Source organism: Haemorhous mexicanus, chromosome 6 (genome assembly GCF_027477595.1).
Source record: "Haemorhous mexicanus isolate bHaeMex1 chromosome 6, bHaeMex1.pri, whole genome shotgun sequence".
Taxonomy (NCBI): domain Eukaryota; kingdom Metazoa; phylum Chordata; class Aves; order Passeriformes; family Fringillidae; genus Haemorhous; species Haemorhous mexicanus.
Genome location: NC_082346.1, coordinates 24,515,304 through 24,542,452, shown reverse-complemented (window position 1 = coordinate 24,542,452; position 27,149 = coordinate 24,515,304). Strand labels below are relative to the sequence as shown.

The 27,149-nt window shown below is 42.8% G+C and overlaps 1 protein-coding gene across 3 annotated transcripts; it reads right to left on the bottom strand.

The window, feature by feature from the left end:
* Positions 1-259: 259 nt before the first annotated feature.
* Positions 260-26,689, bottom strand: LOC132328904 (1-aminocyclopropane-1-carboxylate synthase-like protein 1). 3 transcript variants are annotated; one of them, XM_059849275.1, is made up of 15 exons: positions 26,578-26,689; positions 12,682-13,295; positions 11,114-11,173; positions 8,489-8,559; positions 7,878-7,947; positions 6,681-6,747; positions 6,133-6,230; positions 5,494-5,571; positions 4,384-4,484; positions 3,635-3,724; positions 2,627-2,672; positions 2,335-2,476; positions 1,596-1,738; positions 1,060-1,213; positions 260-854 (listed from the first exon to the last, which is right to left on the bottom strand). In XM_059849275.1, the coding sequence occupies exons 2-15, from the start codon at positions 13,276-13,278 to the stop codon at positions 556-558; spliced, it is 2,016 nt and encodes a 671-aa protein (XP_059705258.1). In that variant the 5' UTR covers positions 13,279-13,295; positions 26,578-26,689; the 3' UTR covers positions 260-555. The 3 variants fall into 3 exon arrangements, with proteins under 3 accessions (XP_059705258.1, XP_059705259.1, XP_059705257.1); XM_059849276.1 differs by lacking the exon at positions 26,578-26,689 and adding an exon at positions 24,201-24,308; XM_059849274.1 differs by lacking the exon at positions 26,578-26,689 and adding an exon at positions 14,385-15,453.
* Positions 26,690-27,149: the final 460 nt, after the last annotated feature.

The following is a 27,149-nucleotide window of genomic DNA, read 5'->3' as shown; positions in this document are numbered from 1 at the left end:
GATTTATAGAACTCAATCTAGATGACTATGGTCCTAAGAGCCTCGGTCATGAAGATGAATCTATGCACACGTTTATTTACCCCTAGCTAAGTAGGGCTGACACTAGATTCTATCTCCCAAAAAGACCTCTTTGAGACAGCTGGTTCCCAAATAGTTATATCTGACCATCATTTAAGAAAAGGGAAACTTCACATAACTTAACAATCTACAGTCTCATTACGGAAAGTGTGAAGAAGAATTAAAAATTACACCACAAGACTTTATAAGAGAGTTAAGAGCATATTCATTAGAAATTAAATATAAAATACAATGATGCTGCAGAACAGAGAGCAGCACACAAACAAGACTAACCCCACCCCCCACCCTCACCCCAATCCAAGGAAACACACCTATATAGTACAAATCAGAGATCTCAAACAGGGGGGAGAGGAGGGGGCCTACAAAGTAATTTTCTTGCTATACAGAAAATATATTATTTGCTGGAAGTCACTACTGAGTTGTTAGGGGCCCAGGGTCAGTCACTGCTCAGGAATGCCCCTGGAGGCACACTGACCCCTATTGCTTCCCCACCAGTTTGCTGAACACATCATAGATCTCTGGCTTTTCCTGGGCAAATTGCTCGGCTGTGTTTTTCTGCAGCCAGTCAGATGAACGCATCTGTTGCTGTAGGAGGCCAATGAGGTCACCAAGGCTGGAGTTATTGGCACAGATAGGGTCCTGGTGGCGGGATACAAAAATGACTTCATCTGTGCTATCTGCTTTGCCATCCTGATCTGATTGACAAGGCTGCTCCTTCTCCTCAGCCAGTATCTCCTGCTCACGCTCTTCCAAAACCTTGCGAATCCGTTGCATACCTACAGTGGTACAAGGAGGAGAAACACCGGTGGATTAGTTTAAGCCACAAGTGTCTCCAAATCCATCAGATCCAGGAAAGGATAATGGAGAAAGGGAGAAAAAAACAGAGAAGATGAGAGGATAATAAAGGCTACGTTTAGGATTAAGAAGAGAAGGGAACAGTGCTGCAGAAATTGTGGTGAGAGGAAAAAGAACATTACTCACCTAACTGCAGCCGATGGGTCTTGTCAGCAAAGATGATGCGGAACCATCCAGGTTCACTGCACTCAAAGGCTTTTCCACAGGACAGGAGGACCTTATTATCCAGAAAACGCTTCCAGAGCAGCAACTCCTCCTCAAATGTGCCTGTCTTAAGGTACTAGGAGAGTCATCAGAAGGGCCAGAGGTTAGTACCATATAGACTATATCACTGAGATCCTCATGAATTTGTGATTCCCATAAAGTCTGCAAAGGCCAAGGGAGACACCGTTTACCTCTGAAGTACAGCAGTTGTGATGCAAAGGAAGAAATGGGGAGGGAAGTGGCTTGAGAGTAGTAAGATTCCTGCAAGGAGGGAAGTTCACAGATTGACAAAAGGAAAAGAACAGACTGAATCATCTGGCAGTCCTTCCCTCTCCTCATCAGACGACAGATTTGTTGAAACAAAATGCTTGTCACAATATAAACCTTTCCTCTAGATGCAGTTGCACTACATGCCTGCCCTCACCCCAGGAAAAGCCTCACTTCCTAAAACTACCAACCTTTCGGAAATCAATCCAGACAAAGAAGCCTGCATTGCGGTTGAGAAAAGGAACCCCAAGTGTCTTCAGCTCATCTGTCACATACGTATGGGCAGCTTTTAGGCGGGCATGGTTGGCCCTCAGGTACACCTGGTTGATCCAGTCTGACCAGAAGAAGAAGATAAAGAAAAGAATCACAAACTGAGGAAGTATTCAGATCTGTTCAAGCTTCCAAGACACTCAGTGTCTGCTTCACACTTCACCTCCTTCTTTTGTTTTCTGTTTCCTCATATAACAGAAAGACAGCCAAGAAGTATTTTGCAGTTTCATGTCTGGGCAGAAGAGTGACCCTGATCTTCCTGAGGAAGTTTCCGTACATTTATAGTTCTCAGTCATCATGGACTGTTAGCATTCCACCCTGGGCAGAGTCTGAAGCCTATTTCCATTTCCCTTGTCCTACACACCTGTATTCTTTGTTTCTGCTCATCTAGTTCTAGATAATACTGGCAATTTCTGTATAAATAGCTACTCTGCTTCTTCCAAGCTGCTCCTCTAACTCTGCTGATCAGGAGCTCTGCAGAAATGGTGCTTTTCTTCAGAGCTGTCAGGCTTGCATTGCATGGGCAGCTTCAGGTAATGGAAGACTGTCAATTAACGTATACAAAGAGGAGACCACTAGGGAACGTAAGGGAAGGGGAGATCTTCCAGGTACTAAGACACACAGAATAGCAGAAGATTGTACATGGAGCTACTGACTCACCTCTGTCTCTAAGCAGCTGGGCAACCTTGTGCTGGACAGGTCCACAAACCCCATGGAAATAACACAAAGAAGCCACTGCATCAGCAACATCTTGGTTCTCTGTATATAAAGTACCAAAACGAATCCCAGAAACAGCAAAATCCTGCAGAAGGCACAGAGAGACTACTTTATTCCACTGAACAACTGGGATCCTATTACTACTAACTTGATCTTTCCAGCATGAGGAACCTGAGGAGCCCAGGCCAAAACCTAGCAGCTACAAAGGAACAGCACAATAACAACCAGCACTCACCTTGGTTATGCCCCACATCACGTGAGTCCGCTGTGGATCAGGCAATCTGTATGTAGAAGGATGCAGATGGGCAGTTAGTGTCATAGGTGCTGAAGCTTTTGGATCACCAGTGCAGCATTGCAGAAACAGAGAGGCAGCATTACACAATGACAGACAGTGCACCACCGAACAGCAAAGCAGGGAAAATTCAAATGTGACCTAACTTTAGAAGCTAGGAACCCCTTGGAAGTAGTTTAGACAGAATTTTTAAATATTTCAAAGACACAGATGCTTACTAGTGCTACATTTTACGTGCAGATTTCCTGAAGCTCATACATTTAATGCTAGAAATCAGGCTTCTGCCAATGTATTTTGTCAAGAATCAAAAGTGATGTTTTACATCTAAGTCCAGCAAGACTGAGCAAACAGTTAACCGAGTATACTTCATTTCCTTGCAACTGAGCACAAAAAGATAGCTAGCACCACTGGTGAAGCCTAGAAATTAAAAGAAAACCCAAACAACTCAACAACACACCATATTTTAAAAAAGATTTTAAAAGTTTTTCATCTCATTAAAACAATACCTAATAAAAGCCATTATCCAGTCTGTAATACTACTGTGATCTGGGACTACTCTACAGAAAATTAGGAAATAAACACCAATAGAAAGTCCTTACAGGCATCAACAGAAACATGGGGGAAAAGATGTTTAGGAAGGAAGAAGAGAATCACCTTCAACAAAAGAAAAATCTGTTTTCAGTTTTGGGGACTGTCATAACCAAATACTAATGCACACATTGAGAAGTATACCACAATAAAAAGCTAGCTACCATTTTTTATTTGCTAGATTGTATCTGACAAAATGCATTTGCCATTCAGAAATTACCAAGAAAAAAAAAGGCATAAATCAATGAAAGGTGGATTCAGAATGTACTAGCTCATGACTTAACTTCCAGTCACAAGTTCTCAGCAAGGCACCATGTTGAACTGTCACTGGAAGATGGCCAGGGAAGTAGGAGCTGCTTTTACCTGTCCATGCCTAGGACACTGTGAAACGTGGCTGATTCATCAAAAACTGACAGCATGTAGATCTCATCTACTATCACATGCAATTCATGTCTGCAAAAGGACAAAATGGAGATTACAAAAGAAGGCTGCTTCTGGTTTAACAGAGATAAATTCAGGCCTCCAAATACTTGCTTTATACAAAGAAGAGGGGATGCCAAATTTTGCAGAAATAAAGCAACTTTTCTCAACTTAGATCTATTTTGTGTACATTGAAATTTGAGGTATATCCACTTAAGTGTCACCCACTGTAACCATGTAACAGGAGAAATACCCTATCATTGCCAATGTGAAAATTAATTCCTACATGTACTACCCATCTATTCAGCATCTCATAGAATCTGAATCTCAAAGAGTATTATGATACATGATGAAACCATATATACTTCTTTGTCTTTACAGATACAGAAAAACTGAGAGGAAAAAAACTCAGCTTCTTACCAGGGAGGCCCAGTGCCACAGTGTTTCCTCGGATCACTGAAAAATAAAACTTGCATTCCTTGATGCAAGTTGTTTTGCCACCCCAGATGACTGCATGGTCCATGATCCCAGGACTCCCCTCTCCTTTCTTAAGTCTACCAATGTGTACAAAGAACAGACTATTTGCCTGACTTAAAAGATATTCACAGACAAATTCAGGGACAGCAAGTAGTCCACCAGATTCTGAAAGCTGCATCTGACTCAGGATATCTCAGCCTTCCAAAGTGACATACCTTTTAGCAAATTCCAGGTAATCCCGTAGCTCTGACAAGGAGTAGATGTCCCCAAGGGGATTTTGGGGATTCAAAAGAATTAAGGCCCTTACAGTGACACCCTGCAGAATACAAATACCACAGTATTAAGAGAGTGTCTATCATGGGATAAATTTTCAGTTCCTCTTCTTGAGCGGTCCCTCACTTGAGTGTGACACAAGATTCCCCTGAAGCTTCCACTATGACTTTTCACCTCAAAGTTAAATTTGTATGAGAAAACTTTCAGACACAAATTAAGACTTTTTTTGTTTACAATTAAATCAGTTGCAAAGTGAAATGAGCAAAATATTATAGAAATAATCTATGATTTTTAAAAGAGGGAATTGCCCCCACCAAATAATTGGTTGCCATCTGGTCAACTAATTAATGAGAAATATGGTCTCACATGCTCTCAGTATGGAAGTACTTTTTCTGAGCTGCATTAGTAATTGGGAAATAATAAATTACTGAAGACTGCCCATGAAAGTGGCAAGAAAGACGATAATTTGAGTTAGGAGGATGCAAAGTGTACTCATTTAGGGCACACTTGGCTGGAGATGTCAGAGTTGATAACAATTGAAAGATGCAGCTAAACTTATATGGGATTTAGGACAATGCCAAACTTACAGACTAACTCTTCAGAAAAGTGATATTCACTTGCATTTTATCTTCTAGAGTTCCCTCCTGCACAAACTTTCAGCATTCTTAGTGTATTCATCTGTCCTGCTGTGTAGAGCAGTCAGTTTCAGGTAACTCAGCTGGCCTTGCTGAGGGGGAAATCCTGGGTAGTCCCAAATTTTAATGCATGCCCAAGTACATTATTTTTGGTTATATGAATGGGTTCCAGTGCTTTGTGAATTGTCTGGTTTATCCGTTTGTGCTGTGACCAAAACAGGGCAGACACAACACTGAGGGATTCCCCCTAGAAGTGCCCCTGAGTTCGCAAGCCATCATCTCAGATGATCTATAAGGACAACCAGAAAGCCAGGTGCTAGGTTTTGAAAATGCTTTGATCTTTAGGCCACATCTGGGATGTGACATCTCCAATATATTGTAAACTTAGCTGGTAATATGAAGCTCAGCTAAACTCACCTCTGCCCGGGCATCCTGCAAGGCTTTTTCCAGTTTTTCCACTGTAAGCTGAAAAGGCCGAGTACTTGCTCCAGTAATCTAAAAGACAAAAAATATTAAAAAGACAAAGTTGTTTCAATAGAGACTGCCTTGAGCCAATCCACTGACAAATGTTCCCTGAAAGAAAATAAACCCCCAACAATAATGACCTAGCAACCATCTTCTTATCCTCTTATACTACAGAGAGAATAAATAAATCAATAAGAAAAATCAAAGAAAAGTCCATCATAGGCTGGCCAAAACCAGAATTTTCTTGCTATCCTTGAATAACTAAAGCAATGCAAGATCTTCATCTGCTCTTCCACCCATCTTCAGTAGGACACAACATAACTTCTCTCTCCAAGGTTCAAAATGGTAATTTTTTTCCTTTCAAGGACTTTTACTAGGACTACGATACAAGAAAAAGACAAAACTGGAGTCCAGATTCATGGTCTCAAGTGACTTCCTTGTAAATCATGTGTCCATTTTCCCAGCAATAAGCTGTGTAAATATCCACTGGCTGTAATGTACCCTTATTCTGAGAACTGCTTGCAGAGATTCCCAAAGCTCAGCTTTCCAGTTTCACTACAGAGGTTGTTATTTCCTTCTCCCAGATCTTACCTTACTGTCTAAATAGACATACACCAGCTTGACATTACCATAGAGGAAGATACTCTGGGTAATACCACCATAAAAGGGAGTAGCGATCAGAATAGCCTCTAGAACCAAGAAAACAAAGTTAGTTACCAACAGGTCACAGTCTTCTCTCCTAATGTGCTTTAGCTAAATATGAAAGCATTTTTACAGCTGTGTCCCTTGGAAACACTGCAATTCTACTGCCTCTTTCTTCACTTTATTTTTACCTTAATTCTTTAATCTTAAGTGCCCAGGTAACCATGAGTATAGCCCATGTCTAGTCTGGCAAACTAAAACAGGGCACCACAAAAAACAGTGAATGCAGACATGGCAGGCACCAAGTGTGAGTGCATGACATCTGCAGACCACGGAAATTAAGAATTCTACGGCACAACTTTGCAGGAAACAAGAACTTTACAGTAGGCCAATGCCAATTCCACAACTTCACTTCTGTCTAACGGTATTTAAACAAAGTAACATTATTTCCCAGCAGAGAAAACCAAAACAAAACAATGTTCCAACCATCCACTTACCCCCTGGATCACAAAGGACTGTAGCTAATGCAGAAAATAAAGAGCCACAGCCATTTAAAACAATCACCTACAGAAGAAAGAGAAATGCTAGTGATAAATCCATACGTAGAAAGTCAACATTATAAAGTAATATCACTGACAATATCACTGAAATAAATTTTCTCCCTAATTCTCCATTAGAATTTTCCTGCTGAAATCCCACTTCTACCGGAATAACTTTAATCCTGTTCTTTCACAGACACTTTGTTCTAGTGCCATTTTTCATTCTAATAAGCAATTTAGAAAAAGGATAGGCTTAAAGTAGGGGAAAAGTTGGGGAGCAGTTCTGAGATGCTAGTAAATCAAAATACTTTTCAACAGTTAATGTATGTTATAATTTCTTCATGGTAACAGCAGTTCTGACCTCTTGCCAAATCTGTGCAAAAGTGGAAACTACTGTCTTGTACAGAAGCAGGTTTGACTCCTGCTTCTACAGGACATGCTCAGAGGTACCATGAGTTTCATTCCTAGTATCAGGAAGAATCTGGTGCCCTGAAGAGACAGTGATCAGCAAACTGATCAGCGGTAACCTCAGTTCACATGAAGCGTGGGGTTCTTCTGAATTACTGCAGCCAGAAAAGCAATGGCTGCACCATCTCCTGCTGCCTTCAGCACTCAGCAGAGACAGGAGCTCCTGACCTCCACATGCCCCTATGCCCAGGCTGTATCTCTCACAAGTCAGCAAGTCCTGCAGAGATTCAGGTCCTGATGTCTTTCTAGCAACACTGCCACAAATTTTACAGGCTAAAACTAACTCTCGGTTCAATTACAAATCTCTGTCTTGAGGTGTAACAGAGGAATGCGATGACATGGAACTCGAATGAAACAGTGGGCACTCTTTGTCAACGCTGAGGGATACAGGCAGAGTAGGTCCCCGAGCTAAATAGGGAAATCAAAATGTAAAGCCCCATTGAGAGTACCAGCAGGAGGAGTTGGCATACAGAAGTGAAACATGAGGCAAATATACAGTAGGCCTGAAGTGTTCTGTTCTGGTGGAAGTGTGCATCAAAAGCTACTGAAATACAGAATCAATCTGATTTACATTATAACAGCTTGCATTCTTACCAAATCATTTGTTTAAAAGAACAGATTTTGAAACTTTTTCCCAACAAATGGCAATACATTATAACAGACACCAATGGACACTGGGTTACGTACATTCTCTGCTTTGAGAGGTGCAGGGGCCTTGCAGTAATAGGTCAAAAATCGAGCCACTTCTTCCCGTAAACTGAAAAATACACGAAAGCAAATAACGATTAAAATATTCTCCAGGAGGCTGGGCTTCCAAACCAGGTTCACATTTTAGGAAAGTCAAGTCAGGGACAGTACAGTCTGATGAAAATAGCTAGAAAACAGGATAGCTCTGGCACATGGAACAGACATGATTTTTACACCCAGCAGAGGTGACGTGGATAATGTCTATAAAGGTTCATACAATTCTGATGAGCTTTAATCTGGCACAGAAAAGAAGGATTAAGAACCCCAAGTGTTCACTATGTTTCAAAGAAATGTTTGGAGTTACCAAATTTGTTAATGTATACAAGTGCTTTTAAAACACTGCTTTAGAAAATTTGCATCTTCTCTCACATAAAAGGATTTTTAACTGGATGAGTTGATAGGACAGCTAATGTAAAGTTTTGCAAAGAAAAAGATGATTTAAGTGACCTAGAAACATTTTAACTAGAGAATGTAGCAGAAGAGGTTTCCATTCATCCATTCTGTTTATTAAACAAGTAGTCAAAAAGAGAAGTGTTACAGAAAAGACTTACAACAGATGCCCTTTCCAGTCAGGATACTGAAGCAGTGAAGGGTCCATCAGATTCATATCAGCCTGCGTCAGCTGGGAAAAATGAGACTCATTAAAAGCCCAGTTACTGATACAGGAAATATGGAGATAGACAGGATCCTTGCACAGGCACACATCTGCACAGACACTTGTGCAATTTCAACAGTTGTAAAACTGGATTGTGAAGGCTACTGACCATCAAAATAAATGCAGCTTGGAGAAGCAAGGACCAGCAAACTGATCTGTGATACCTTCAGGTTGTATGAACTACAGACTTCTGCTAAGTTATTGCAGCCAAAACTTCACTGCACAGAAATCTACAAAAAGGATGCAGAACAGGCAACATACGATGCCCATAACCAAGGCATCTGCAAAAGACTTTCTCAGCAAATGATGCAAACCCAAGAGTGTTTTGCCCAAGCTTTGAGGAGAACAGCTTTTGGCTGGAAAAATAAGTGCCAGTAGTGAAAGCTCAGGTCCAGACTGTCAGAAAGAGTTAGAAAGGAATTTGAATCAGAGTCAGATATGCATTTTCCTTAATTAACTTTCAATCTATTAATTTTTTAATGAATTACAGCTTTCATTTATGTCTCAGTTCAAAGTTATGGCAGCTTCTTCAGATTTATTTTTCTGATCAGTTTGGTAAATGTTGAAGTGTAACAGGAGCTTTCAAAAGACATGAGAAGATTGAAATTATCTTCCTAATAATTATTCCCCAAGGCAGGCACTTTCTGATCTCAAAGACAGATTGAGCTGAACTGCGGAGGTACTTTTAAATATTTATAATTAGATAAAGTGTGCATACTGCTGTTACCTAAATATTTTCAAGGTTTTAAGTATCAGGGTTTCACATAATCCAGTTCTGTGAAGTTGCAAGGGAAAGCACAGCATTGATACAGGCTGAGGGAACATTTTAGATAAACAAAAGGCAATAAACAAGTATTTTATACAACGCCCCTTCCAAATATTTAATGACAACCAAATCTATGAGTTAATACTTAAAAAAGTAAAGGTGGAGGTGACGCAAGTAGGCAATAGTGTGCTAAGGAGGAGGGAAATTCCAGATGCAGTGTGAAACTTTCACACTTGATAACAAAACCACAACATTTTCTATAGGTGTTTTAATAACTGATGCCAAGCTCTGGAGTTTAAAGACAATGTCCTCATCCCATGCAGAATTACAGCCTGATAGTATAGGATAAAAGTTCCTTCATTCTGCTGTAGATGTTCTTGGAGGCTATGTAGTTGCAAGAACTGTGCCTCCTTACATCTCTCTCCTAAACTTATCTAGAGAAAGAAACACCAAACATACCAGCAGACTTGGCCAAAAATGTCTATGAATTAGTAAGAGGAAGACCCCTAGAAGTAACATATTAAGTGTTCTCTAATTTAAGGGTCAGAAGTTGAAAACAGAAACGGGATACATTATTCAGTGGCAGCAGTAAGTATTTTTAATCCCAAATAGCAAAAAAAAATATTTGCCTACAATCCCAGCTGATGCTGCATCAGCTTCAGTGAATCCATACTGTTACTCAAGGCTGCAAGGACTGAGAAGCTGACAACATCTTTGTTCTGCTTGTTGCCACAAGCATGAAAACTCTACCTGACGAAGTCTCAACTCACTTTCATAGAAGGGCTAATTAAGATGCAGCTGACTACTGTCTCCCTCTGCAGTACTCACCGCAGACATGGTGTTGGTTTAAAGAGGAAATGACAGTGAAGGAAGGAAGGCATCACCTACACAGCCTAGAAAACACCTTTCTGTGCAGGCAGCAGCTCTGCCTCTGTTCTCTTAGCTGGAAGACAGAGTGGTGAGGTAGCATCCTCTGAGTCAGTGGAGTAGCAGGCAGAAATATAACAGGGAAGATTTTGAGGGTGGGAAGTGGTAGAATGGGACAAACCATGAACTTCGAACTGCAGAGACTGTCCAACTGTCCAAACCTTAGGCACCTTCCCTGCCCGCACACAACCACAGGTAGGAAAAAGTGCTACCTGCCCACCTCAAGGGCTGCTCGCCACAGGCAGTGATTTTAATGGAAATCTAGAAGCATTCCTCTACAGCACAGTTCTTTTGTTTCCTTTCGACTTTTTCTACTTTTTCAGTTCTGCTATGTGTTGCACTCCTCTGCCTGGTACTGACCCACTCCGATTTTGAGAGATTTCACTGCTGCCACACTTGCACATTTCAGGTGAGTTCAGAACCGGGTGTCCAAGTTGTGTGACTTTATAATGGACAGGTGTAAAGATACTCAAAATGAAACAGAGTTCAAAAATAATTTTAAAACATATATATTAAATAATCTACTGTGAGCAGGGGAAAATAAAATTCACCTTATTTTCATCTTAGTTTTCTGAAATAAGTACATCCCCAGAGGGAAACCCATCATGAAGAGGAAGAGAAAAACACCCATGTCCCTATCCTCCTGGAAAAATAAAATAAATAACTGTAAAAGTAGTTGTATTCAAAAGTGACTTCCAACAAATTTAAAATACACAATGAAAAACTTAACCAGAGAAACCTGAGTAACAGCAGTAACTCTAGGAAAGTGCAAGCTTTGAAGAGGGACTGCACAGCAAATTCAGTGTTTTATTTTGGAATAGAACTTACCCGCTTGGACATCAGGTCAAAGCAGAGCTTGTTCTCACTGGTGCCGAAGTTTATTATACCCTAGAAAAAGAAACAGTATTGTTTATAGACACATAAAACATGTGAGTACATCACCTTAGCTATCACTTCACTAAATTGCCTCCAAAAAGCTTACCACAGAAAAGTCAAAGCAGAGTTCACATAAACTTCACCACATATATAACTCAAGACACGCATCTACGTGTGTACATTTCCATATATATCCCAAGCACTTGGCTTCTTAGTCAATAATAAAAAATTGTCTGTAAATGAACATGTACTAACAGTTTATACTTCTTTACAGAACATGTTTAACTTAATCTTGAATTCACTCACTATTGTATGTAACTAAAAAAAGAAACCCTAAAACAACTCTGAAAAAAACAAGGTTAACACTTCAACAGCAGTTTTAAACAAGGTTTTGGATATGTTTGTTTATCTTAAAAGCATTTGTTTACCATTAATTACTATTCCACTCTACTGATTTGCTCAAAAACCATATAGTCATGTAGTCATGATAAGTAGTTAAAGTACTGAGTTTGCCCCTCTGAAGAGGTGATCCTACAGTTCCAGGTTTATGATTTGGCCATATACAGTATGGCATTAGATCCTGAAGAGTTCAAATCTACTAGTACATTCCCATTATTAGAAGAGTTTGGGTAAATTAAATGTGAAAAGAAAATTGAAGCAACTATACACTTCTGATGATATTAAAGTACAAGTCTAATTTTAGGTATTTGTTTAAAAAACCTACCTCCTACATAGACAACAGTTTGTAGAAGGAGAAGTCTGTACCTCATAATACACCTTGTAACAAAAACTTCCCTGTGTCTTTCTAGTTGAACAATCTAGTTTTCACCCCCGCAACACAGGGCAACTAAAGCCAGGGCAAGTAATAAAATATTTTTAAAGTTTGAAGTAGTTAGTTCAGTATGTGAATGAAGGATCTAATTAAAAATAATCCACATATAAATTATTTACATTTACTATACTTGTTACTTAGTAATAGTTTGCCACAAACTATTAACACAGCCTTTGTGCCACAAGAGGGCTATGATGAGCTACTTAAAACTGAGCAGCTGAGTGTAAACGGGCAGAAAAAGTGCTGAGAGTTATTAACAGTAATTAAAAAAAAAAAAGGCTACTACTTAGTAGTTCTACTTCCTGCACCCATCACCTGCAATAATCAGATATAATCAGATAATCAGAGATGGTCCTCAGTGAGCAATAGGGGTCATGAGGTGGAAGGAGGAACATGAGCTCTGTTCCTGCAGATCGTTTACATTTTCAAGGTCTGCTACTGCTATTACCACCCTGATTAAAAAATCAGAGTGTGCAAACCTGAGCTGAACACAGCATTCATCCTTGGTATCTGGATGATCCACAAAGCTACTTTTAATTTCTTTTCCTCAAACAAGCAGTTTTACTCATCTTGTATTACTGAGATCAAAAAACATGCCCACACTCTTAGCGCATCTGCCAGCAAACGTCTAAGAAACATTTTTTCCCTAGCAAGGAAGCCAGGAAAACACTTTGCGGTTCTTACTCACGTTGGGGTTCTTGTCTTCATCATACTTGTCAGCATGATAGGCTTTGTACCCTTCCTCAGTGGAGCCCTGAAACGCGCTGGCAAAGTTGCCACGAGCAGAGAGGTAGGGGCTTCTCTGGAAGCTGCTGGCGTTACAGAAGCTGTGCATGTCAACCCTCCTCTTGGCAAGCGGCCGAACCCTCATCTCTTGCAGGTTGCTCCCTCTTCCTCCCATTCCCTCAATTTCGGACAGTGCCTGGCTGAAGTCCAAACCCTGAGGCATGGCAGCAGAGGACGAGGAGCCACTATGGCTCTGCTTTAGGATGCTGAGCATTTGAGCAAAGACATTGAACATGCGAAACTCATGTTCCCTCTCCAGTTCAAACCGGCGCTGCTCCAGCTGCATACGACGCTCCTCCACGTCCAAATCTCGCTGAAAGCGGCGTTCTTCCATCTGCAAAAAGCGCTCCTCCATGGCCCGCTGAGACGTCAGAGTCTTCAGCAGGAGATCGTCCAGTGGGTCCCTCATGCGCTGGCCTTTCCGCTTTTTTCTCAGCCGATGCAAGGCAGAGAAGCCAGGCCGGGGAACAACATTCTGGATCCGTGATGAGTTTGCCATGTTTGGCTCACTGAAACCTGTGAATACACAAAAGCAAAGAAGAAAGTGCAGCAAGCAAAGTGGCATGGGCATGCCTTGCTTCCTTCTGCCCGTCGTAAGAACAACCTTTTACCTACCATAGAGTTTATAGAAAAAACAAAGTAAAACCTGTCAGGTACATCCTGAGGTTTGCAAACAGTTTTTTAAGTTTGTTTTTAACATCACACATTGGGCACATCATGATGCTGCCAGCTCCAGCCCCTTACATGGTTTCCGTATTAACCTGAATAATCATCAGCTCCCTCCACTAGGCTAACTATGCAAGCACCACAGCCAAGAGGACATACCACTTCTTCCTGACCTCAGACATTAACCTCACATTTGTTATCATCTCTTCTTCTTTAACAATTCATGGTCTTCCATCAGCCTGTCCTAGACTGGTTTGAAATCCCCAGGATTCCCAGACTGTACCCCTCCTGGTAGCTTACAACTCCATTTTCAGTGCAGGAATCTCACTCGTCTCCTGTAAACAAATACATTGTTTCTGCCAGTGACTTTCAAAAACATCTTCTTTGCAAGTCCCACCAAATAGCTTAGAAAGTCAGGCAATGATTAGTCCAAAGTATTCTTCACTGTTGAGTGGGTTAAAATATTGAATCTGGAACATGTCTTAAAACAATGGAAGGACAGTTTACCTGCAGGCTTACAGTGCAACCACGGCAGAAGAGGGTGTCATGATACAATTCAGCATGAGGCCAGCAGACAGCTCTGGTTATATTCAAGTGATACGAAATAAGCATGCAAATGGGTTTTTACTGTCAGCATTATATGGAGAAATCTAACTAGCCCAACTTAAGGAGCTCTTTGGATTTCATACATAGTATTTTGTCTAGCTCAGTAATGCTAGATTATATTTACCTGCAGTGAGATACCTGCATTTTGGGAATGGCCAAAACACCGTAAATTCAGATATTAGCCTTCTACTTTAAAGTTTTCTGGAATGTGGAAAAACAAGGATCCAAATGTTATTGAGAAAACCAGGTGTCTATCTCTACACCAGAAATAATCTTCTCTTTCTGGGAAAATGGGCAGAAACCTTATGCTGGAATGTAAAAGGCTATCCCTACCTGAAGGTGAAACACTGGTTTCAATGGGAATCTCCACCCTGGAGATGGGAGAGTCGTTTTGGGCCCTCTCCAAGAAGGCTCTCTCCATCTCCTGTTCTTCAGGGGAGCCCTGCTGGTAAGACATGGCTTGTGGGGGCTCTGGGGTCAAGCTGTGGTCATCAGAGTTCACCTCCTCACATTTGATTTCCATCAGTTCAGGGTGCTGGGAGTGTCCAAAGGGCAGGGCGGAGGAGGTGAACTGGTGGTGGTAGCTCTCCACCATGCTGCCCTGCAGCACCTGCTGAGCCATCATGCTGCCGCTCAGCGAGCCATAGGCCAGGGCCGGCCGGCTGGTCAGTACCCGGTCCATCACCTCGTAGAACTTCCACGTCCGCCCGCCCCGCGGGGCCTTGCTATTGTCCTTGATCCGCCGGTACTCCAGCTTCATCTTCTTGATCTTCTCCCGGCACTGGTCTCCCGTCCGGTGGATACCCTTCTCCCGCAGCACCTCGGCGATGCGGTTGAAGACGTGCTGGTTCCGCAAGCAGCTCTCCAGCTCTATCTGCACCGACTCGTCGGCCCAGAGCTGCAGCAGCTCCACCACCTCGGGGTCCGACCAGTTACTGCCGCGCTCGTACTTCTTCCCACGAAAATCCATCGCTCCCGGGGCCCCGCCCGCCGCTCGCCCCGGGCTGCGCACCTGCCCCTGTCCCGCCGGGAGGGGCTTTCGCACCTCGGCCCTCGAGGGCGCCCGGGCGGCCCGGCCTCCCCCAGCCCCTATCGGGCTGCGGGGCCTCGGGCACGGCTCGGCACGGCTCGGCTCGGCACGGCACGGCTCAGCCCATCCGCTGGAGCCAGGCGGAGCGAGCTAGCGGGGAGCCGGGCCGGCATGTTCACATCCGGGGTGACGCACATGCGTGCAGCCTTATTCCGGGATAACTTTATCCCGTGCCAGGCGCTTGTCGCGCTCCCGGGGCCGGGCCGGGCTCCGAGCGGCGCCGTGGGGTCCCTCCCACCCTGCCTCTTTTCCTCCCTCCCTGCCTCCTGCCGTCCGTCTCTCCCACGCCCCGGCCCGGGACGAGGCAGCACCGACCGTGCCGTGCCGCATCACCCCGTGCCGGGCCGTGCCGAGCCACGGCCGCGCCGCGCCTCCCCTCACGGCGCTCGGCACCGCGGCCCCGCCCCTCCCCGCCCGGCGCTGCCAGGCACGGCCCGGCACGGCTTCGCTCGCATCACCCGCGGCTCCGGCTCCGGCCCCGGCCCCGGCGGAGCGGAGACCTCGGGAGCGGTGCCGCCGAATGCCGCCGGTGGAGCGGCCGGCCCCGCTCCCACCGCGGCCCCGGGCCCGGGTCACTGGCGGCGCTTTTGCCGGGGGCGGGCCTGGCCTGGCGAGAGCTGCGGGAGTGCGGCAGCAGCCCCTGACAGCGGCTGTCCCCGCTGCCCCCTTGTCCCTCGGGGACACGCACGGGAACGGGGCACTGCCGGCCGCTCCTGGGCACCAGCGAAGGACCTGTGCCTCCAGCCGGGCCGTCCCGAGCGACCAGGCATTACAACAGCTCGTCCCTTTGTTTACTCGCCACTATCCGTGAGCTGCGTGGTTCAAATCCTTCCGAGTACGCACTCTGTCCTCTACCACATCTCTAACTAGGCTAAATGCAAGATTTCTTCCTTTTCCTCCACACCACACCAGCTCGGATTCCCTGCAGGGATCTGTAAACGCGGAACTCGACTCCACAGAGCTATCCTGCCGCATCAGCCATGAAGGTGGCCTCAAGCCACGCTGCAGGACAGAGCCAGCAGCACCGCGCACATCGGTGCGGAAATCTCAGTGCAGACCCCAGTCTGGCAGCATAAGGACTGAGCCCTAAGGCACCAAGTACACACGTAACCAGTAATTGATGAGGAAACCAGAATGACACATAGTGTGTCCATATCCTGTATCATCTGTGACCAACATACAGGTGGTGAAACACATACTAAGTTTCTAATTTTCCTCTTAGACCAAGAGATCCACTTCATTGCAGCACTAGGTTTTTTTATCCAACTGTTATTACCTTCATTCTGGATTTCAATAAATAATTCACAGCCTCTGTGATTCCATTTCTCAGTCTGTGAAATGAAAACAGAAAACTTCATCTTTGCTAAATTTCATTAAATACTTTGAATACTGTCTTGAGGGCAGGAGCAATTTTAAAAAAAGAGGAAAAAAAAAGACTTAGCTTTAAAAATCATACTACCTTTCTTAATAAATGATGACCAGAAAGAGTAGTTTGGATTTTTTAGTGGTCTGCTGAACTAGAGTTTGTATTTCCACATGTCCATTAGATGTGCTTTTACTTTTCTGGCTTTTTTTTCATGGGAATGGCACTCTGTGTTCTACAAGTACATATTTAATTACATAAGGACTTTTACATAGATTGTATTCTGGAGTACACAAAGACCAGGGCAACCATGAATAGAGTCATTGATGACAGAAGTTTAGTAGTAAATATAGATTAAAGGCAGCATGAAATAGCCCTTTTAAAAAGCTTTTCAAATAAGCCTGAGAGCTTGGCTAGAGTCTGTTATACCTGAGGGTCATAACTTAGCCAGGCAGCAGCAGAGTATTCTCAGAAGTAACCTGTCATATATCCTGGCATCAGGAAAAGCCACAGTTTCAAAATGCAAACATTAAAAGGAATGGAACCTAGATTCATGATATAAAAAAATGTAATAGATCTTGAGCTATTTTTCATGGTTCAGTTGTTTTCACTGATAAAATAATAAATTAATTTGTTGTGACATGGGATTTAACAATGATGATGATGATAATAACAATAATAATAATAAAAATAATGAAGCCTTAAAACCATAAATGCCTTCATGCTGCAAAGAGGATGGCTCATACCAAGCAGCATAGGGGTTAGCATCTCTGCTGTCACGCTGTTTCCCTCTCCCAAAGAACGCCCTTCGCATCCCCTGCCCGGAGAGGCCATTTGGCAGCTCCACTGCTGGCCCTTGCTGAGCCAAGGCTGCGCACAGCAGGACCTCTCTGACCTTTCGCTCCATCCACCGTGGCAGCGCGGAGAGGCCGCCGTGGGCTGGGGCTGTCCCTTCCAGGCAGGCGTGGCCGGCGCCGTGACGGGAGGCAGGTCCCTGCAGAGGGTGCTCCAGCCCCAGCTACCTTCCTCTGCCTGCCACAGTGGGTTTGCGTGGAAACATGCGGGTGGGAAGGAACATGTAGGGGACCCCGGCAGGCTGGGAATGTGTTAGCGAGAGATTTAACGGGAGGGCCAGTTGCCCAGCAGGCTCGTTTTCCAAAAGTTCAGTACATGGCTTTCCATGGTTGGGTGTAAAGGGAAGCTTCTGCTGCAATCAAGTAAAACACCAGAGTGTCTGGCATGGGAAAGGGGCTGGGTTGGATCTTACAATGCTCTAGATCAGAGGAAGGTTACTTCCCAGGATGTTTAGTGGCTGCTGGCAGCACTTCAGTAAACCCCAGAAGCACTGTGACCAAAACCACAACCACCTGATGCCCATTTATGTGCTGCCTTGGAGCCAGACAAACTGAGCAGACTGAGGTCTATTTCCTAAAAGATGACTCTAATAAAAATTCATTACCATAATTGCAGTTTACAAATTAAAGTCCAAATCGACCATAGAGACAAAAAACTTCATGCATCTCCCCAGTTTGGTAGAGTGCAAAATAAATAAATAAATATTATATTTTGCAATGTTATCGAACAAATGGGCACAAGTTAAAACTCTATTAATTCTGCTAGTTCTTCTGTATCTGAGCTACTGCCAGTGATAGTGCAGAAGAGCACCCCCAGGCACTCTCTGTTCTGCATCTGATTCCCCAGATTGCCAAGAGGCACTAAACAGTTGAAGCCAAAGCAGCCTTTATTTTTACATTTTTTAAAAACTGATCATTGTAAAGAAATGGAAAACACCCTTTCTGCTTCACAGACTTCCTAGTCGCAAAGCTTATTAGTAATACTCATTATCCACTCAATTTCCTGCAAAACCCCTCAGGCCAGCCCCTGAAAACCACAAAAAGCTGACTGAAACAAAGCACCTCAACCAAAACTAAGGCAGGATCTCATATGTACCGAGAACTTCCTTCCAAACTTATTACTAATTCTTCTATTTCTCTATGTTTATTTGGAGACGAGTTTACCTTTCAGAACCAGCAAGACCAAACAGCCATTACAGATGCCTTCCCTAAGGGTTCTTATTGCATTGGCAGGCACATGAAGGGGTGGGGAGTGTACAATTGGCTTTGCTAAATTAAGGTATCACTTTAATAAGCAGCTGCAGCACATGGGCATGAGAGAAGAGAAGCAAAAGTTTCTGAGGGAGTCATATCCCAACGCATACCCACAGGGCTATTTAAGATACTTCACAGTAAAGCCCACAGAGGGCAGTAGGACAGTCTTCAAAAATACTTAGTAAAGTGGAGCTGGACAAAGAAAACTGCAGAAGAAAAAAAAGAGTTTCGCTGTTCAGCTCCTAGACTTTATGGGGCTGATTCTTGTTTTTTTCCCAAGTGTCAGTTTTGTGCACGATTAAACAGCACATTGCATTTCCAGTGAAGTTCTGAGCAGACCCAAAGGACCTGTACCACTGCAGGCAGAGGGAGCTATTGGAAGTGCTGAGTGTTTTCCACCCTCAAAGTCAGTGTAACAGCTACACAAACAATTAAGGAATTGTGGTTTATACACTTTCTGTGGAAATTACTTTGATAAGAGCCAAGTCTGCTTACTCATCCCAGGCAAATATTTAATGGTAATCCCTGGAGCAGGAAGTGGTGGTTGGACTGGGGGTGTTTCAAGTACTGGCTAACCCTGTGACTAAAACCAAACAGAGATAAAGGGAATCTAAGTATCTAAATTTATTTTTTAGAGGGATGCAAGAGAAGAAATTGATCCAGATTTCTATAAACCATTCTCTTCTTCAAGATACCTAAATTTCCGTAGATTTAGCTGCCATAATATGATTTCTGTAAGCTGTGACTGAATAGGTGTTTATGTTACAGATTAAATGGTGGCAAATTTCAGGGCAGGAGCAGATTGCACTTCTGCTAAACTAATAAGCACATCACTAGGGAGTGACAGGGCCTTTTCTTCTTCAGGGTGAAGTAACACTGACTGATGCCACAGACAAGAAATCAAACCAAATATATCTGTTAGGGCAAATAAATTTAACTTTCCATATGACACTGACATTTGTCATCCTATATGCAGGGAAAGCTCTTGCAGTGCTTCCTGCTCACCACTAAGGCTTGCCAGGCACTCAAGGCCAACGCAAGCAAAGGCAAGATTCAGCACTTGCAGATTCACGCATATTCACTCATACATGTTCCTTGTAGGGTTCATTGAAATTGTCATTTTCTAAACAACAGAAATATTGCATTGCTCCAGAGAAAAAAGCCCTGAGAGGCTTCACCATGAAGAACATGGTGTGGCATCTGACAAAGTGACCTGTTTGCAGTTTCTTCATAGTCACTGATAAGGGAAGAGGACTGCGAGGAAAAACCATGTTCAAGGGAGTAGAGGTAAAGAAGAACTACTGGCTCTAGCTAGAAAATGGGCACTAGAAGTAGCTTCCCTCTTAACATGTTGTTTATATTAGTCAGGCATGTATTTTTGTCTGGTTTCTCTCTTTTTTGGCCATCGCTGCTTCTTGGGCTGACTCTGGTCTGGGAGTTCTTTGCAAATGTTTTCTCTCTGCTGCCAGAAGACAACATAGGTCATTTCAGAACCCACAGATACCAAGCCAAAAACGCCTCAGTCCTTTTTGTGGCCTCCAAACTCAGATTCATGGATCAGTGAGGTATATACAAGAGATAGAATTCCTTAAGTAAGGACACAACAAAATCAGGCGTCAATCCATTTCTCTCCCCTGTGCCCTTCAGTTGCCATGATTTTTTTTTTTTTTTGTCTCTCTAGTTTTACGTAAGGCATATTCAGGATCTGTTGTATTTGCCTTAAAAGAGAAAAGCCAGACTCAAGGAAGAGCAGGCTAACTGCCCTTATCTGATGCTAAAGATAGACACAGAGACCTCCATGTTTGGTCTTATACAATAAACAGTTGGAATTCAATTTCTATATAAAACCATGGGTGAGAATTCTTCTGTATTTTAATTTATAATAGTGAGGAACTCATACTGCTTTTGCCTGAGTTAACTACATGAGCTGAAACTGGGATTTTGTTTCCTGTAGCATAACTAAGAGCCAAGCAGGATACTTCTAGTGTCCCCCAAAAGGACCTGTTCATTCACACAGAGCCTATTCTAGGGAGTGCTGATTGTATCAGTGCATTTTTTTGAGGCCAGCCACTGCTACAAGTGTCCTTGGTTTTTAAAGGGCTCTGCCAGTGCAACTCAATTCTGCCAGAGCCCCACAGCTTTTCTGCTCTAGACTCACTGTGCTGACAGAAGAACATCATCCTCACCCTGGCCTTCTTTTCTGCTCTGCCACACCTGACAATAACAAATGGTGGTAACATTTACTGGTAGCCTTGTGTCTGAGGCTGAGCCACAAAACTTGTAACTGCTTGCCTTGATCAGAAAGCTACAAAGACAGCTCAGCTTCTGCTTTCCTGAGCCAAATATAATCCTCAAAAAGGAATGGTCCCCTCACATATTGTCATGCTTTATTGGCAACTATTGCTAAATACCATGTAGTTATTTTTTGTCTCTTTAAGCTTTTCTTTGTAGTCAGTTCACAAGAGATAGAGACCTTTATATTCTCCTTCCCTCATTCTCCCTATCTTGTGCAAGAGCTTCAATGATGTTGCCCTTAAAAAGTCAGCAATTGCTCCCAGGAACATTATTGTCCTTGTGCAATTAGCAGTATCTCAGGAAACAGCCTGAGAACCTGTGGGTCAGCCCTGCCTGGTGTAATGGCAACTGCCTGATCTGCACAACTCTTTGGTGTCTCTTCCAGCTATGCTATCATTACCTGAACTTGATGTGGACTGAAAATAAAGCCCTGTCTTTAAAAATTATTTTAATGCAAACTTCTTGAGAGCAGCCTGGGGGAACTACCAGTGTCCAGCTGTGCAAGGGAGTGAATGAGAGGGAGGTTTTTGAGCTGCCTGAAATAAATTTTTAAGTAAGGCTGGCAGAAATTTTATGCTAATAATTAAATTAAAATAACCACACTGGACTGATTTCTGTCTGGAAAAAAGAGGTAACCAGAAGTGGGATTTGCACAAGGTTTTGATAGCTGTGAGTAGATATTTGCCAATGCTTCTAAGAGTCTATCTTCCCTTCAAAGCTGTGCATGGATGAAAAAAATTGGTCAGGAAAAGAAATGTGGAAGTGGTTGGGATGGAAGTCAAGTCTCCCAAGACTGGAAATCTTTCCAATTTCTCAGATTCAGAACCAGAACTTGAAATCCCTTCAAAACTAGTGGCCCCCAGAAACTTAAATTTAAGTTGGGGAGAAGATCCTCCTTGTTCCAACAGTTGTACAACCTGTCATTAGTATTTGCAGACTAAAATAAGACAGAAACAGTCAACAGAAGGGTGCAGGTGGTGCTGTTAACTTTGTTTCTAAACAGGCTGACAAACACCTCTTTTCTTACTGAGTGATTTCTCCTACCCTTGGCCCAGACTGGCAGGGACTCTGTCTGGTCTGTTCCACAGTAAGATTACCAATAGCTTGAGACTGGAAAATAAACTTGTTTGCCCAAAGGCTTGTCGTGTTTGAACAGCTACCCTGTCTGGGTTCCCTGTTGTTGTTTTGTTATTTACATCTCTGCCTATGGCACCATGACAATTCCTGGAAGATGCAGAGTTTTTGAAATTTCACTGAAAAGACTCCCAAACTCTCCTAAGCAATTTAGTCAATGCTCTTCTGTGTTTGGAATGAGAAGGGCTTCCTAAAGGCTAACCCTTATCTCTCCTGCTACAATGTAAATTGTAAGGTAGAGTTCTTATCCTATCTAGCACTGACTCAGAAAATTGTTTTTCTTCTTTCACAACAAGCTGAGAGGTTAGTGTACAGCCTTGTCAACAAATTGAAAAAATGTAGAGAAAATCTTCTCTAGACATCTGATTTTTTTTTTTTCTTGTCTCAACTCTCTTAAACTAATCTATGGCTTTTGTGAAACCTGCAGTCCATAGTTAGGCATAACACTCAATCCAAAAACCCACCAGTGTGAAGCAGAGAAAGAAGGCTGTTTCAGAGACTAAATTCATGTCTGTTTGTCTCAGGATAAGAATGGTCTCTTAACAGTAACAAAGCACTTGAAACATTCATTTTGTGATCACTTAAAATCATGAAAACCTCCTTGCTGTCCTGCAAGCTGTCACCTACCTTGTATTTGTGCAGTGGATGATTAATTCCTATTTTGTACCTCTCTATATTGAATATTATTTCATTTTGTCCTCCAGCGCCTGAAGACCCCTTTGAATTCTGAGCCTGTTCTCCCGTGTGCTTGTATGCCCGTCAGCATGACACCACCATCACATCTGATAAGCATTATCTCTGTTGCACTTATGAAGCCATTAAAGACAAGAGACTTCCCATTCCTCTCTCCCATTTCATGCAAAACTCCAAGGAATGTTCAGTGAATAAGCTTTTCCATGGGACTGTGACTGAAATTCCTGGAGTTTCACATGGGATCTGAGTCCAAAGCTGCCTTATGTGTATCATGTGAAAGAACATGGAAAACCTTCGCCACGTCAGAATACAGGACTTCTCCTTTTTCTTCCCTGGTTGGTTCATCTGTCAGAAAACAGAGGGCAGGTGGCTCTGATAGGATTTCTTCTTGACAGGTGTGTGTGCCTGCAACTTAGCACTTTGTTATCTTCTATAGGTTTATGCACAGCTCATTCTTCCCAGTTTATCCAGAAATTACGATTGTGGTGACTACTGCCTAGCTTGTTCCACTTCCTCTTCTCCTTTCTTCAAATCTATCACTACATGCACTCTTATCTTACACTTAGGAATCTCATCCCTTTCCTGTGATAGCTCAGAAATATTTCCTAATATTTCTCAGTCAGTTCCCTTAATGCTGGACTTCAACAAGGGTGCATAAAGACATGTATCTGAGCAGTGCCTGAACAATCCTAGTGTTGATTGGAACTACACAAAGCCAGCTCCAGTCTCTTAGAGGCCCATTCCCTTTGACACCGATCATGAGACTACCCAGTTCTTAAAGCACAACAACCACATGCATGCATGTTGAGTCTGACCTCCTTATCTCTGCCAGACCCCACTGTTTCTTCTCACTAGTGCGCATTGCAGGGGTGCAGACCCATCCAGGAGACTCTCACAAAACTACTTACATCTGCTGGTGGTCCTGAGTGTGGTTTGGTTTGGCATGCAGCTTCTCTATCCCAATAAACAGCGTATTCTTCCCTACCAGCCAAACAATGGTGAGTTGACCAACACGTTACACTGGGGTAAATGGACCGTTACACTGGTCCAGTTTCAAAAAGGTTAGCAGATGGAAATACTCTTAAAAATACAGTTTGTGGTCACCCCAATCTTGTTGTCTGCTATAGAATAGGAAAATGCCTTGTGTGTTTATGACTGCAGCACTACAACAGAGTCATACAGCTTGTTTCCACTTTACAAAGAGAGGCACAGGGCAATTCAGTGACTTGTCACAGGTCAAAAGAAATACTAAGCAAAGATTCTTCTTGCAGAAGAGAACCAACCAAAGATGCTGGATGTCTTCTCAGAGTTCAGTGCCTCATGATAACAACAGTTTCATTTATCCAGAACTAGAATGCCCCAGAAATTAACTATACCCATTGTCAAAAGCAAACAAAAATAATTCTCCATACCTTACAGCTGAAGAAAAACACAACTGGAGTACAATAGTAATAGTTTGCTCTTACCTGTAGACTTTACTGGAAGTGGAAATAGACTGACAGTCAGATTTTGCCTTATGATCCTGGGTACAGGTGCAGTTATAACTCTGGAAAAAGGCTGAGGAAATGCTCTCTTTGATGTTTATTTACTTTGTCAGTTACGTTCAACAGATTGCATCAAGGAGCTCTCAGAAAAGCATGTGTGAGAATCACACCCCCCCTTGGAAGGTTTTCCCAATCAGAGGCCATGTCCTTGTGCCCTTGGTTTGAGTCATGTGGCTTCCTTGCAGTACTTAAAGAGCCGAATGTGTACAGATTATCAATCATCAGGTATTTGCCTTCTAGGGTGGAAGGGAACATTCAGAATTCACAGCTACTGCTAGAAACTTCTGAAAATCTGGTTGTTTGGAGGCTGACTGGTGTTTTATTACATTAGGAAAAAGAAAAGTTTGTTTTCCAGTTTCTGGCAAACCTTTTCTTTGAAAACTCAGTTTGAACTGTGCTATGTTCAAATCATTTAACTCTATGATGTTTACTAAGCAGTTTTTAAACAATGATTAATTCTAGGGAACTTCATAAAAGGTTCTAGAAACATGTAAGAAAGTACTTCTACATCTACAAATGACAGGAATTTATCTACTCACTTGTTGAGATGTCAGTAACAATCAGAGATTGGTGCCTTGAAGAATGACAATGCTTACTGGTTTTCAGCCTCTGACTTCAGAATTGCAAAGTGGGTTTCTGCAGAGATCATCTCCTAACCCAAGACTGTCACAGCAAATCCCTACCCCAGAGCCTGAGGGAATACTTGAAACCCCTATTTCCAAAGCTAATAAAGCTCTGTCAAGCTGAGGCCCAGCACCCTTTGCAGGTGTGTGTCTCAAGCCTACCAAGTCTCTGCTGCTCACATGTTGAGGTCACTTTCCAAATGTGATACACTGTGGGAGCAAAAGAATTTCCTCTGGTTTAGTAAGCTGCTTCCTAAAATAGGAGGTAAGTGCAGTGGCAGTGAACTGAGTCAGGGTGCTCATACCCTGAGTGCAGCAAGAAAGGGCATGTCATGTTCAGCCAACAAAGGAAGATTTCCCCGTGTGACTTGCCACCACTGCACAGCATAAAACTGGTGGCTGACTGCGAGAGATAAAAGAATTTTTTTCTATTTAAACCTTCAGTGTAGCTGGCAAGATTTCAGAAAGGGATCTGCTTTTGTGTAATGGGAGTTGTGCAGTGAAAACTGAGCAGGGGCCAGTTCCACCTAAATCTCCCCTCCAGACTGCGGGAACATGTCCAGGACCATCACCACCCTCGCTGACAGACAGAAGGAAATAGAATTCACCAGTATTAAAGATGTGAGCTGCTTCGCTTGAATTTGAGTCAGATGCCTATAACCCAGACTGTAGTGGCAGCCTTCACCCTCTGTAAATCAAGAACAGGTGGGAGGGAGGGAACATGATCTCACCTGCAGTACTGTCAAAGACTTACAAAGAAGAGTCTTCACATAATTTTCCCCATTTCTCAGCCTTTCAGTCTGTCCTGTCATCTGACTGTACACTCCTTGAGTATCCTCACCCTAAAGAGATTTTGTTTTAACTGAACCCAAACTTGAGTCTACCCTAAAGTTATCTAACTGATCACATTTAGTTCATGTGCCTTCACCCCTTCTCCTCTGCAGTTTTGGCTCCACTGCAGCTGAATAGGAAGGAATTATGAAGGAATACACACATTAACTTTCAATTTGAAATGTGTGCATTATTGCCATCTTTCTTCTTTCTGCTTTCCTGTTTTTTCCTGTTTGAGTGAAGCTGCTTTCATTCAGAAGTGACCAAAATTACAGAAACCTTTATGAAGGAAATTAGGTGCACTTTGAGTCAGTTATTTAGGAATGATGAATACCTAACAGAAAAACCATTAATTCTGTTGTTGGCTCAGAGGTCATGACTCAAGCAGGCTGTTTGTCCCACAAGGGAACTTGCTTTTTTCCAATTAGAAGAAAGAAATATTTTGGCAAGCAAAGACAGCATACATTGAAATGTGTTCTGCCTGTACCCAGGCTGCTTCAGTCTGATGGGATTTCATTTATTCTGTCTTCATGAAACTACTTAAACTTCACTCAATTCAAATATACAAAATGAGAGAAATCAAAGTATAGTTATGTTCAGAAAGATGTCACAAATTTCCAAACCAGCTCCCCTCATTAGCATACCTTGAACTTCTCTGTCTGCAAACAGAACTTTACCTCTTTCAGAAAGCACCAGCATCTGTTTAAGCTAATATTCATCTCCTTTAATAACAGCAGCTAGTTTTAAAGCACTCCACATGTCCTCTGCATTACCAACCATTGACACAGGGACTTTGCTAAACGGCAGTGGTCACTCGGTACCCCAGAGGCAGCGCTGTCACTTACATATCTCCAGGAGTGGAAGGCATGGAAGACCTCTGGTGCCCAAGCAGGAGTCACCTTAGCCGTGTTGGTTCACCAGGCACTCTCTTGTGCTCCAAACCACTGGGGGAAGAGCAAGATTGTTGCTGTCTCATTTCCAAACCCAGGTGCAAGCCACATGCCTGTCCCATGTAGAGAATATGCCAGATGCTCACAAGTGATGCAGGGGAAAAGGCACAGCTGATCCACTGATTAAGTGGTCAAGGTCTGGCCTCTGGTCTAAAACCAATCATGGTTATTTACAGAACAATTTGCAAGAAGGGAGGAAGAAAAGAATTTTTATTTACATCTTTCATAGTTTGGGTTTTTTTCTCCATCAGGTGCTCAGCTAAAAGAAAAATGTAAATATTAATAGAAATAAAAATGTGTAATTTCTCGATGTTTGTGTATCCCTATTCCAATAAATAAAATTAGAAATTAAACCAGCATATATTTTCCATCAAAATATTGAGTTAGGAAATACTAAAAAATTATTTAAATAATAATAAATAAACACTGATCTCCATAAAGCTGAGGCATTAAGGAAAGCAAAAGCA